This window comes from Triplophysa rosa, linkage group LG16 (assembly GCF_024868665.1).
Source record: "Triplophysa rosa linkage group LG16, Trosa_1v2, whole genome shotgun sequence".
Classification (NCBI taxonomy): Eukaryota; Metazoa; Chordata; class Actinopteri; order Cypriniformes; family Nemacheilidae; genus Triplophysa; species Triplophysa rosa.
The window spans coordinates 11,075,942-11,089,947 of record NC_079905.1 but is presented as its reverse complement, the minus strand read 5'-3'; the positions used below and the strand labels follow the sequence as shown (position 1 = coordinate 11,089,947).

At 37.5% G+C, this 14,006-nt stretch overlaps 1 protein-coding gene across 14 annotated transcripts in view; it reads right to left on the bottom strand.

The window, feature by feature from the left end:
• adgrb2 (adhesion G protein-coupled receptor B2) overlaps positions 1-14,006 on the bottom strand; it is a 253,724-nt gene that overhangs the window by 27,709 nt on the left and 212,009 nt on the right. For 12 of the 14 annotated variants that reach the window (XM_057354076.1, XM_057354078.1, XM_057354082.1 and 9 more), the window contains 4 exons: positions 13,480-13,565; positions 9,274-9,372; positions 6,639-6,810; positions 2,751-2,843 (listed from right to left, as the gene is read on the bottom strand). In XM_057354076.1, the coding sequence (XP_057210059.1) occupies positions 2,751-2,843; positions 6,639-6,810; positions 9,274-9,372; positions 13,480-13,565 (450 nt within the window). The remainder of the gene's footprint in view (positions 1-2,750; positions 2,844-6,638; positions 6,811-9,273; positions 9,373-13,479; positions 13,566-14,006) is intronic. The other 2 variants (XM_057354073.1, XM_057354081.1) reach the window with 2 other exon arrangements.

Here is a 14,006-nt window from a genome sequence, read left to right as displayed (position 1 = left end):
GCCAGATCTGAAACAATATCAGTCCTCACAAGACTAATGTCCCTAGTCCAAATAACAGAACTTAACATTCATTCATAAATAAATTAATTTTAAGATTGACAGCTAAATAACAAAATCCTTCCACTCCTAACCTACAGTTAAAAATTAACCCAATTCCACAGGAAACCGCAGACTTGGCAACACAGACCAGCTCGCACTGTTCTAATATGGCGGACGACCTCCCTGTTGAAAAAAAACAGCATATGCTGGGTTAGGTACATTTTGATGCTGGTTTGACAAGCTTAAACCAGCTATGGACCAGCACATGACCATCTTAAACCAGCACATGACCAGCTTAAACCAGCAAAAACCAGCAAACCAGCATCAAAACATACCAAACCAGCATATCGTCGCTGTCGGGTGGAATCCTCGTATCTCCAAAACCATTATTTTTCAGGAAATTAAAAAACTGCATATTTTTTGAGTTATTAAACATTGTATCGTTAAAGTTGGTATTATACCTTATAGATTAGATTAGATTCAACTTTATTGTCATTGCACATGTACAAGTACAAGGCAACGAAATGTGACCTCTGCATTTAACCCATCCAGAGAGTAGTGAACACACGCACAGCAAGTGGTGAACACACGTACCCCCGGAGCAGTGGGCAGCTATCACTGCAGCGCCCGGGGAGCAAGTAGGGGTAATATATTGCTTATATTGCTATCATATACTGTTGTGTACCAACATTAACACAACATTTCCCCAAAACCATATTCAATCGGAGATACAAGGTTTATGACTTGGGAGCAGGGAGATACGAGATTACGCTGTCATTGATAAGAATGGTACGGACACAGACGTCGCTGCTGCCAGCAGTGTTCATCAAAGTCTGCGGTCGCGTTGAGCCTTTTGACAAGAGACGAGGCTTTAAGAGCTAATGAAAGCTAATGATTGTGGTTACATACATCTTCCTAAACTCTATTTTAAACGTTAGAGCTATGAGTGATGCAATACCAAAATAAAACGTTAAACAGGCTGTCTAATATAGGCGGAAATTAATCTGCACGCAAATAAAGTCGGCGGTCGCGTTGAGCCTCTTGACAAGAGAAAAGGCTTCAATCGTGAACCAAAGCTAACAACTGTGGTTACATACATCTTCCTAAACTCTATTTTAAAGGTTTAAGAACTATAAGTGATGTAATACAAAAAACGATGAGCTGACTAGGCTGTCTAACAGGGGAAATTAGCCGAATCTGCTCGCAAACTTACCTTCGTGGCACTTACCTTCTGCACCGAAGCATTACAGCTATCGATTTTTAACAAAACAGACCTACTCAAATGTATCTAACCTAACTATTTTCACTTATTATTGTATAAAAAACTTTCAATCAGGAGACGTAATGCCGAGAAGCTCCCGCGGAGTGAAGAAGAGGTGGAGTTACGAGACTTCTCAGACAGTTGAAGTGTCCAATGGAGTTAAGAGATTTGCTCTTAAGCTATTTTCAACACTTTAGATTGGTTAATAATTTGTAAAAATAACAGACCCACCAATAGCATCGATTTGTGAAAAAATATGAAATTGACCAAATTTGGACATAGGAGGTTTCCGCCCGACAGCGACGATATGCTGTTTTTTTCAACAGGGCTATGTATAGCAGCCCATAGAAACAGCTGCTAATTCGGCATCTAGTTATTTATATCTATGAGCTACACTCTGACAGTACTAACTCTAAAGCAAACACATACAATCATGCTTCTGCTTCAATCGTAGAGACGTACGCATGTTTGGTTTTGCTCCACGATGAAGTTCTGGCTGTGGATGTAGCCGTGGTTAAGATTATGGACGTGGTTCTGGTTGATTGTATGGATGTGGTTCTTCTCGAGGATATGCGTGTGGTTTTGGTTGAGAACGTGGTTGCAGTTGAGTGGATGGGCGTGGTTGTGATTGAGAAGGTGAGTGTGGTTATGACTGTATCCGTGACTGTGATTGGCCAAGGCTAGAGGAGGGTGGGCGGGGCACTTTTGGTGGCAGCCTTGGCAGCAAGAAGGTGAATATCGGAGTGAGCCACACAGTTCCTGACTGTAGAGGCTTGGCCTGTGAGGACACCTCTGAGGCGGGTTGAGAACGAGATAGAAAAATAGAAGGTGAGGAGAGAAAAGGTGGAGTGGACCAGCTGGGGTGTTGATCCCTCTCATCCAAACCGATTCACACACTGGCGGAGAGTTCTCGCTGTGGTTACCATGGTTACATGCATGAATAAATCACTGTAAGGCAGTGTGTAAGGGGCTTACAAACCATATTTATAAGTTTTATAAGGTCATTCCCCTCATAAGGTGCTGATCTCGTGTCTGATCTCTAAAAATGGGCAGAATATCATTACCCATAAGAATATTCACAGCTAATTTAAATATCTGAATTATTTTAAAGAGACAGCGTCCCTATTTCCAAAAAATATTCCAAAATATAAAGTTTTTTTATGTTTCCACATTAAAACAAATTGTATGGCTTTTCTCTGATTGCTAAACAAGACTATTATACCACAAAAGCATCCCGCAAAGAAGATAGGATGCAGACGGTAACCAGCGCAGAATTTTCATCCTAATGTACAATTTTCACAGACATTTAGCTAAGCCACCTGCCCCTACTTAAAGCACATGAGAAGCCTATTAGAAACCATATCACCCAACAGGCCGTGCTATTTAAGAAAAGAGAAGGCCGTCCTCTCAGAGCCCCATGTGCGATGAGATGAAATGGAATGCTATTCACCATGATCTGCACCTGGCCGTTCTTGCAGGAGTCTGGAGAGTTTTCACTGTCATCTTTGCAGCCACCCATCCTGCAGCGCACTGCATCCTGCACCTGAGGAGGGGAATTATGGGATACAATGTTGGGTCAAAGTTATGGTATATACAGATAGGCAAATGTATGTCTTTCATATTTTTAATCAATTTTTGTTATATGATTTAAAATATGCACATCGTAGATAACTGAGAAGCCTAAATATATGAAGAGTTAATTTGCAACAAATTTTTTTTTTTAAATCATGCCTTTTCTGCATTTCAATTAATATCAATCAAACTACAGTATAGTTGGGTTGTTTTGATTAAGTAACAATTACTAAAAAAATCAACTAAGTAACACAATAAAACACAATAAAAATGCTTTTAAAAGTTATGTTTTTGCAAAAACCTCCTCATATAAAAACCAGAGTTATTATAGTTTTGATTTTTGTTTTATTTAGGTTATTCATATCTTAAATTAGCTTAAGTTTTAGCAATTTTGGTGTATGCTTTTCTCATTTTATAATTTATTGGTTTATTTTTAATGCTGCTATATAAGATTAATTAATTTTTATTTAAGTTTTTGTTTATTATTATAATAATAATTATATAATACTGCTGAGGCAACATTTCAATTTTTCCTTGAGTAAAGTTTTCCCAAAATAGGTCAATATCTGATTTGATTTCAATGAACAGGAACTTTTTCAAAGTTTTAATTTTAGTAAACTAAAATAACCTTGATAAAAACCACACTTTAATACTTGTATAATACTTTTACAAGCTATTAACACTTTTTTTTTAAGAATACAGTGTCTAAGTATTTTTTCTATACACCACTGCAATTTTTTGCACAGTTCACATAGCACACACTCAAAAAACATTTTGCCAAAAGCAAATCAGTATATTTTCTTCCAATTATTTCAAGTAAATTATCTTCATTTTACAAGTACATTTTTCTTGTTTTTTGGGATGTTTAGATATTTTACATCACATGACAAAAATAAAGTGTGCAAAAGTGACATACAAAACAAGTTAACAACCAGTCAAACACTATAACATCATCACATATTCTCTGGGTATGCGCAGACAACACATACATCAGGTTTTAATGTTTTAATTATATCTTTGTCACTATGCACAAGTATAATTATATACCGTAACATTATACAACTTAAATCTGTGTGACTTAATTAAAATGCGGATGGGTGGTGATTAAAAAAGCTTAATAATGACAGTAATATCCTAAAGATAGAAGATTCCTCACACTCAGGACAATCTATCAGTTTAATGTAGTTAGTGCAATAATCTACAGAGGTCCCTGTATAAGATTTCTCATAAAACGTAGATATTAGTTTATCTTCCTGAATGACAAACATTGCGGAGCCTGTTTGCATTCCCTCAGGAAGCAGCTTACATAACCGCAGAGACACTGCAACATAGCAGTAGAGAGGAGTACACTCCCTTTCATCAAGAAAATGTGATAGGCCGTTTCCCATGACGACAGGGTAGCCTTAGCAACTCATTTGCATACACATTTACAGTTATGACGCCTACAGAATGACCGAGTGAAAGCACTGTGTCTTCCTAAGTAGAAAGATGAGAACACTTTCTGCCAACAATGAAAATAACAAATGATGACTAAGACTTTCTTAGATTTTCTGGATGCACCTGTAACTTATTTAAAGGTCCAATGTGAACATTTTTGGATGATCTATTGACAGAAATGCAATATAATATACATAACTATGTCCTCAGAGGTGTATAAACACCTTACATAATGAAGCGTTATGTTTTTATCACCTTAGAATGAACTATTTCGATCTACATACACCGTGGGTCCCCTTGCATGGAATTCACCATGTTGTTACTACAGTAGCCCTAAACGGACAAACTGCTCTACAGAACGCGTTTCATAAATATGTTCTCTCCTTCAGCAAAGAAGCGAAAACGTAATGACATCTTGGTGCAGTGTCAGCCACCGTAGTGCTTCTAAAGGGAGAAGGGGTGGAGTGAGCCGTTGGTTGAAATTTGCAACCTCACCACTAGATGCCACTAAATTTAAAACACAGGAACTTTGAAAGGCTGTCCCGTGTAGCTCAGATGATAGAGAACAGCACTAGTAACTGAATACACTGCAAATAACTGAAAATTATGGGTATGTCTGACATCAACATGCAGTGACAGATGCGGTAAGGCAAGTGATGTCATCACCCCTTTAACGAAAAAAACAAAAACATATATGAGATGCTTTTAATGCTTGTTGCATCCCACAAACAACATCTGATATGACTTTTATTGTTTGCAAAGGTTATACTCTGAGTAAATCACACTTTAATCTACTAATGTTTTTCGCATAGCCTCAAGCATATGGTGTTGAAACACTTTATTTAATACACTGGGGGCACGATTTTTGCATTTAGTCTGGTAAGTCTTCTTTTAGCTAACATGCTGCATTCAAAGACCAGTGAGTCCGGCCCTTCCCCATACCTGAAATGATGTGCGGCAACTGCTTTGCGAGACAGAGAGACTCAATCTCAGTGCCTGTTTATAGATGATTGCCTATCGAGTCAAAGCAGTACACATACCAGACGTATAACCCAGCGTTTATGTCCTTATGAAAAATGAAATTCTTCTCTTCCACAGTCCCGTATACACTCTTTAAATAATCATTATAGTTGCTTTCCATTGTTGGTTCCACCATTAAACAGCGTATTTAATTCAGACATAAAATGCATATACACAGCATAAGGATCTGTTGCACAGACCACACTCCACTCACTTGTTTTGCTAAAGCTATTAGGGATTACATCCAATCCTTGGCAGGGATTTTCATATATTTACTAAAATAATACCAGGATTTATTTTACTCTAATCCTTTGGTTTTGTGATATTGATTTAACATATATGGCTTAGCGATTCAGAACTGATTTCTCCTCTCTCTCTTCGAACTCCAGCGGCACATTCTTATTTATTCGATACATGAAAGCCAGCCAAGTTCTGCAGAGTTGAAACATTATGCTGCTGCATTTTGGGTAAGGCTGCACTGTGGGCGGCCTGCACTACAATCTGTTTGATCCATCAGTTGATTTATTTATGGCCGATCTTAACAGCCAATTATTACATTAATGTTGTGCACGCTATTTTAAAACAATGATCGCTTCATCAGTTTGAGTTGAGTGTTATTCCTAAATGGGGCATGAAATAATGGCCATAACTAAAACTGCTTTAGTGTCTGTTAAAACACACCTCAGCTTTTCCTCTAGGACTGGTAATTTAAAAAAGTCTTTAATTTTATCCAGTTCTTTTGTTTTTACGCTCACACGCACACACACAACACTACCATTGATTATTAAAGATATCTGCAAAAGCACAAATAAAAAAATATAATATTTTTATTTATTAATATTTAGATTGCTGATTTTGGCACACTGTAGCAGGACTCGTAAAAACTGGAAAGTATAATATATCAAATAATAAAAAGAATAAATAACAATATAAATAGATCATTTATAAATCGGTTTATATTAATATAAATAATAAATAAATAATAAAATGTGTACATATGCTAAAAATAATAACATAAAGAATATAAAATAAATAAAAATGAATACCTTTCGTAAGTTTAAACATGTCACTGCTGTGCTGTCTTTCTGAAACTTTGATTTTTATTTTTTGCCATAAATCATAATTATTAGTCACTCTTTATTTGTGTCACTGGGTTTTGCAAATATCTAACAAACAGAAAAAGTACAGTGATTTTCCATTTCCTGAAAAACAGCGTATTTGGATATCTGAGGTTTCTGAAGATCAGGGACGATATGTAGCTATGATTGCTGTTTTCATTGTGTTCTAGTCGTATACGCAATCTACTAACCTCTCGACGCATGGCGCAGTGCACGGTGATGATAACAAAGCCTTGGACTGAGTCAAAGACGGCGAAGAGAACCTGAAACAGGGTGGAGCGACGGTCTGTGATGGCCAGCACTGCTGACATCCACGTAAGAGCCAACAGGGGGAGAACCACACAAGAGCTCCATAAAGACGCCCTGTGAAAAAATATAGAACAAGATGCAGTTCATCCTCCAAACATCAAGGGGGCGACATCAATGCACCTGCAATAACAACAGATGAATATCAGCTGTTTTAACTATTACAGTCGAGCTATGGGAAGAGTTGGTGAGATTTGAAAATAAGCACTGCACCACAGGCGTGTAACTGAATATCAATGCAGCGTAATCATTACAAAATTGATCATATTGATAAGAACCAGCTGTGTCACTAAAGCAGTTATGCTGCAACAGAAAAACATTTACGGACCACGTGTAAGAAAAAACATTATCAAACCAAACTACATTAACAAAGTGCAAACTATAATTCTAACAGTGGCATTATGGCAGAAACTATGGCACCATGGTATATTAAAAAAAGTATAAATACATAAAAAATTGATTTATTGTACAGGCACTCATTATTTTAAAGGCATGCTCTCACACAAACCACTTTGCTCATAAAACAGAGAAATATTTTCCATTCATAATGGAAATTACTTCTACCAAAACGCCTCATTGCATTTTCAAAAAGTTGCTAATCCTTAAGGAGCGTTTTCGTTCCGCATCACGCAGAGCGTGTTTAGGTAAATATCAGGTGTCCGTCTGAGCTTAGCCAAGCAAGCGCTTCCCACAGCTGGGCATCAATTTAATAAGTTCACGCTGCACTGAGTCAGTCTCCTGCATGTGACTGACGCGAGACGGACATCAGCAATGAGTGAGAAAAAGAGAGATTCGCTCCTATGCTAAATAAAACATGAGATCTCGTGCTCATTTAATATATAAGAATATACAACATTCTTAATAATATATGAACAATGCACAAAAAAAGTTCAAGCATGTCCACTATGAAAAGAAATGGTGGGGTTGGGATGAAGAAGGATTTGAGGTAAGCAGTCGTTCTTCAGCACTGCGATTGATGAGATTATGTAAACATGATCCTGCCAAAGTTCAATTAGAGTTCCTTTACAGTAAAGTTAATTTTGAAAGATTATGGTACCACATACGCATATTTCCAGGGAAATGCAGGAAGCAATAATGAAATGATGAACAAGAAAACAAATAAAAAGACAGAGTATCAGAGAGCGATGTCATTCATTTCATTATCATTCCAATAACAGGACTCCCTCTGGCAAACACCAGAGATTAGTCCAGTTTTCTTAAAGCCAAAAGAACCAGAGGTGGCGCTTCTTTCACGCTCCGGTTCTTTAGTTCTTCAAAGAGCACACCTCTACATGCTTGTGTATGTGTACTTTGCATTTTGATAGTGCTGTCAAAACACCTCAATTAATTAATTATATAAAAAATAGTATTAAAAACATGTCCCTGATCTGTAAGTCAATTCTACTGTAGAATAAGTTGATCATTTGGTTTTAGTTTGACTAAACTATAATATCCTTGGTCCAGGACCACCTTCATGTTGTTGCGAGTCTGCAGTCGGCTCAGTGCTATCTGACCCATGTACAAAGTTCAAAAACAGCCAGGAGTACAGTAGTTAAATTGAAAAGAACGCAGGGGTCTCAAGATTTGTTTTTCGAAGTTTAACTACCTGTCAGCCTGTTCATGGTGTCTTAAAACAGTGCGAAAATCATATATTAATTACGAGATGTTGAAAAAAACAGATGCCATTTAATGGCCAAAGACTGAACCCATATTTCACGTAAGAGACAATTGCAAAATTGATTGCTGTGGACTGTAGGCAGGTGATAAACTTTTTTATTATACTACAATGAAACAACATATTGACAACATATGTGACCCTGGATCACAAAACCAGTCTTAAGTAGCACGGGAACATTTTTAGTAAAAGACAAAAATACATTGTGTGGGTCAAAATTATCGATTTTTCTTTTATGCCAAAAATCATTAGGATATTAAGTAAAGATCATGTTCCATGAAGATATTTTGTAAATTTCCTACCTTAAATATATAAAAACTTTATTTTTGTGAGTGGATGGTCTGCCACAGTGCCCCTGATTAACAACTTCAAAGGCAATTTTCTCAATATTTTGATTTTTTTGCGCTCTCAGATTCCAGAGTTTTAAACGGTTGTATCTCAGCCAGATATTGTCCTATTTTAACAACTCATACATCAATAGAAAGCTTATTTATTCAGCTTTCAGATTATGACCCATTGACCCATAAGACTGGTTTTGTTGTCCAGGGTCACATATGTTAACCCATCATTTGCAGTCTATCTATGCCTTTATCTTTATCATTACAATAATGTAATGTCTATCTTCCATTTGGGACTTTTCAAATGAAATAGTAATATATATGTGATTAATCAGCATAGTATGTAAATAAAATAACCGACAGGCTTAGTTTGGGGTGTGCAGGCAGCAGAGCGGCTCTTCAAAGAATTCTGTTTCTTACTGTCAGTTTTGGGCTCTATAAGAAAAGACAAGAAAGAGATGGAGAGAGAAAAAGGGAGACAAAGAGAGAAAATGGAATGAGACTAACATGGCGCTGCTGGCGGTAGAGCTGGACAGGGCGGTACTGGAGATCACCCCACACTTGGAGCATTTCAGGAGCATCTTGCTACGTGCTTCCAGCGGCGGGCTTCAGGACCCAATACACACACACACACACACACACACACACACACACACACACACAAACAGACACATGAGAAAGAGATGGATGTCGCACACACACACATGAGGCAGAAGCCGGGAAGATGGGCAGGAATGTTACATAAAACCATATGCGCCCATATACACACAATCACACCAACACACACGCAAGCACCACAATAAGATTCGTAGGGATTGCAAGTGGAAGTGTTTGAAAATGCCAAACAAAACAAAGAACACAAGGAAAGAGAGAGTGAAAAAAGAGAGAAATACAAAATTAAAATAATTTCAAGAGAACAGCATCAGCAATGACATCAGCAATGACAGAGAAAGTGATTTGTAATGAACATCACAGCATGGAAGTAAGAGAGAGAGAGAGATGATGAGAAAATGGAGAGATCAAGCAGAATGCGACTACAGACCATTAACAATAAGCACATGAGGCAGATGGGAGCTGCAAAGACCAACCTACTTTACGTGCTTACTGGAGCATGTGTGTGTTTGTGTGTGCGTGTGTAGGCAATCGCTTAGCAATTCTGCAGAGAACAGGACAAATGCACACCATCGCCCACCTGATGCTGCCCGTGACCTCCCGACATTTGTGTAAGCATAGTTAGAAAGCAAATCAGGGTGGGTTCCCTCGGGTCATTAAGCAGGAAGTTCACTTTTTAATGAACCCTGCTGCAATCCCCTTAAGATTGATAAATAAAGGTATGTCAGGGGTGTAACAAGCATGCTAACGATTTAAAGGAGAATCAATACATTTCTAATCCAAGAAAGGAAACTGTCATGGAGTCCCAGGACCCCCAACAGAACAATTGTTAACCTATCAAACATTATTACCTGTTCGTTTCTACTTTTTCATATGTAAAAAGTGTCTTTTGTAGCCACATAAAGGTACATGTTTTCAAGAATTGTTTTTATTTATTTGGTATCTTTCTAGTTTCTCACTACAGTCCCTTTTTCTCAACCACTGGTGTTTGTAAGGCAGTCATTTTTGTAAAGCTGCTATGAATCAAGAAGTTGATGCTGTACAGATCAATTCTGCCTGAAAAGAATGTTTCTCTTTAGGTGTATGCATCCAACATTACTTTAAATGTAATCTAATGGTAGCCCGTTTTTAAGTTTGTAAGCAATATGTCAGATTATAATATCACACTTTCTGTTATTCTAACAGTTTAAACATGAAACATTTTTGACAGTATTGCAATATTGAATGGAAGGGATGCTTAAGATAACAGCACTATCAAACAATAAAAGGGGATTTAACATACAAATGGCTTACTTATAGGTTGTCTCCGCATATTAAAGGAACTGTTCACCCAAAAATACAATTTTGTTATCGTTTACTCCCTCAAGTTGTTCCAAATCGGTAAACATTACTTTGTTCTGATGAACACAGAGAAAGACATTTGTAAGAATGCTTGTCAAAAGTGCCCCCTGTTTGCTTTTCTACATTCTTCAAAAAAATTTCTTTTGGGTTCAACCAAACAAAGACATTTATAAAGCAATTTCTCATACTATGGAAGTCAATGGTGGCCAAGAACTGTTTGGTTACAAGCATTCTTCCAAACATCTTTCTCTATGTTCATGAGAACAAAGAAATCTATACAGATTTGGAACAACTCGAGGCTGAGAATTTTTTTTTCTTTGAGTGAACTGTCCCTTTAAGATAACACACATCACCTTTCAGAATCTAATGGTTGAATGGAATCTATCTGTTCGGCTGTTTAACTAACTCACTGCTGAGATATTCTACGCTTGGCTGCAAACTGATGTGGCTCATGCATTATTAAGCCATTGTAAATCAAAGCATTTTCTCTCAATTCCAATAATCCCTTTGTGTGTGTTTTGAAAGGTTGATGGCTGATTAAGACCGTAAAAGAAACAAAAGACAGTTTCTTGTCATGGACTTGGAGAATGTGCTCGTAACATCAGACGAATGGAAATGAGAGCCACGCAGGGTCAGCGGCTAAGAGCGGAAACAGCTTATTACAGCAAAATGGACCTGTAGACGCTTACATATACGCAACCTTAAAAAGCCGCATGAAAATGCTAAATTTAGTCTGTGTGTGTGGGGGATGCGTGGAGAAAATTTAAATAGTAAGGACTTAGGTTTTGAACAAACCCCTAGCAATACATATGAGCCTCAGCGAGCACTATTAACCAAAGCTTATTACAATACTTGAGTCTGATTGGTCAACACACACAAAAGAGTGGTCTGACATTCCTATTATAATAAATAACAAATAACAAATATTTAATTAAATTTAGCTTCAAATTGCTTAGTTGTGTGGCAAATACTTGTGTAGTAAGTGAGATAATGTACAGTCAGACGATCTCTGTTAAAGGTATAGTTCAGCCAAAAATGAAAATTCTGCCATCATTTACTCACCCTCTTGTCATTTCAAACCTGTATGACTTTCTTTCTTCCACAGAACACAAAAGAAGATATTTAGAAGAATGTTGTTAACCAAATAGTGACAGCACCCATTTACTTGCATTGGTTTTGTGTCCATGCAATATAAATGAATGGGTGCCGGTTACTTCAACCAAATACGTTTTCTGGACGAAAGAAAGTCATACAAGTTTGAAATGACAAGAGGGTGAACTATCCCTTTAAGAATTAAAGTCTATTATAAAATGGACTTCTTCCATTTCCATCTGCTGGTACATTATCCTCTTTTCCAGTTCACATCCTTGCATATGTGAAAGACAGAAACGGGTTGTGAATATGAAAGCGAATCTGATTAAATGTAAAAGGTGGAAAATCTTTGCATACAAGCCACTAGCTTGAAAAAAATCCATAGTTAGCCATTGCAGCTCCCAAAATGCATTGATCTCCCTGGCACAAAAACATTACAGAAACAGAAAAGTGGTTATAGTATAGGGGGCAATTCTGTGGTTCAGTATAGGGGGCAATTCTCACAATTAACTAGTTGTTATTAGCATGCCTATTATTGGCATATTGGCTGTTTATTAGTACTTATAAAGCACATATTCTGCATAACCATACTCCACCTCCCTAATCCTACCCAATACCTAAACCTAACAACTACCTTACTAACTATTAATAATAAGCACCAAATTAAGAGTTTATTGGGGGAAAGTCGTAGTTAATGGTTTGTTAACAGCGAGAATTGCCCCCTATACTGAAGTGTGACCGAAAAGTGGAAAAAAGACAAATCAATTACGGCAAAACTGCACAATGTACGCTTGCCTGGAGGGATTACAAATATCCAGTCATTGGATTAGCTCAGATCTCTGATTAGCTCCTCATTCAATTAGCAGGACCTGCACTTTCCTGCCAAGACATCTGGATGGTGGTCCACCCAGCAATACCACATTTACACACCGCATTTATAGAGCACAATAGAAAGGCTATTAGCCCACAGAAGCACTAACTTAGTTGCACTTTGCGCAATGAAGCTATTTCGGCTCTAAATGCCTTCGGTATATGATCGCCGGAAACACATTTACAGTAGTGACCTGTGAGCTCGATTCAACAATGTAGTGCACTTATCTTTGTTTAGAAATGGGAATTGTGGTGTGGCATTAAAGAGGGAGGGCCGGTATATTTCTGCTGGAATGCTTTTGAAGGTTACAGGCAGAAGATACATGCAGCGGAATGGAGTATTCAATGGTTCAGCTTGGTTTCGAGGTGAGGGATGTGACAGTCCACTCATTAACACAAGTGTTTAATGGACCACTCAGCTTTGTGTCCAATCAAACAAAGGCATAACAGAACGAGCATTTTAAAAGCACAAGGACTCCTTGATCCTGTCAGTATGTGCAGTTACATGAACAATGAATACACACTTAGCTAATGACAGAGCTATCAGAGAACTAGCTTGGGGTTAGCGGGCCAGCAAATCAATAAGTCCATTAATGAAGCTGTCATATCTTGGCTTTCAGCGCAATGTTTTTCAACTTTTAGTGGATGCGCGAGTGTTCATTTAATAATTTATTCCGGCCGTACGAAATTTTGGCAGCATATTTTTAAACGTTCAATAGGACAGCGGTAAATGAGTGTCTTGGTGCATATCCAAAGGAAGATGGTTATGATATGGGCATCAATTTGACCTTCACTTACCCTGCTCTTTGCTTTTTGGACTTGTCTGAAATGCCATCTCTAGACATGAGCTTGTTGAAAACCACTATTCCAATTAGCATGTTGACCTGTGGGAAAGAGACAGTAGCTGTGTTGGACAAGGCTAGCAGAAGGCAAAAAATGAAGATGTAACATGCTGTTATTTCAATTCTGAAAAGACCAGCTTAGACCAATATGATGAAGCCAGTAAAGACTGAGAAAAATAAAATAATAAAAATTCTGTCATCATTTATTCACCCTCATGTCGTTTAAAACCTGACTCTTTTTATGTGGAACACAAAAGAAGATATTTTGAGAAATGTTTCAGTGGTTTTGTGTCCATATATCGGAAGTCAATGGGGGGCCGTGTTGTTGGTACCAACATTCTTCAAACTATCTTCTTTAGTGTTTTGTTGATAAAAGAAACTCATACACGTTTGGAATGACATGAGGATGAGTAAATGATAAAATCATGTTTATTTTTGGGTGAACTATCCCTTTAAGAAGCATAACACCATCCCATGCAACAC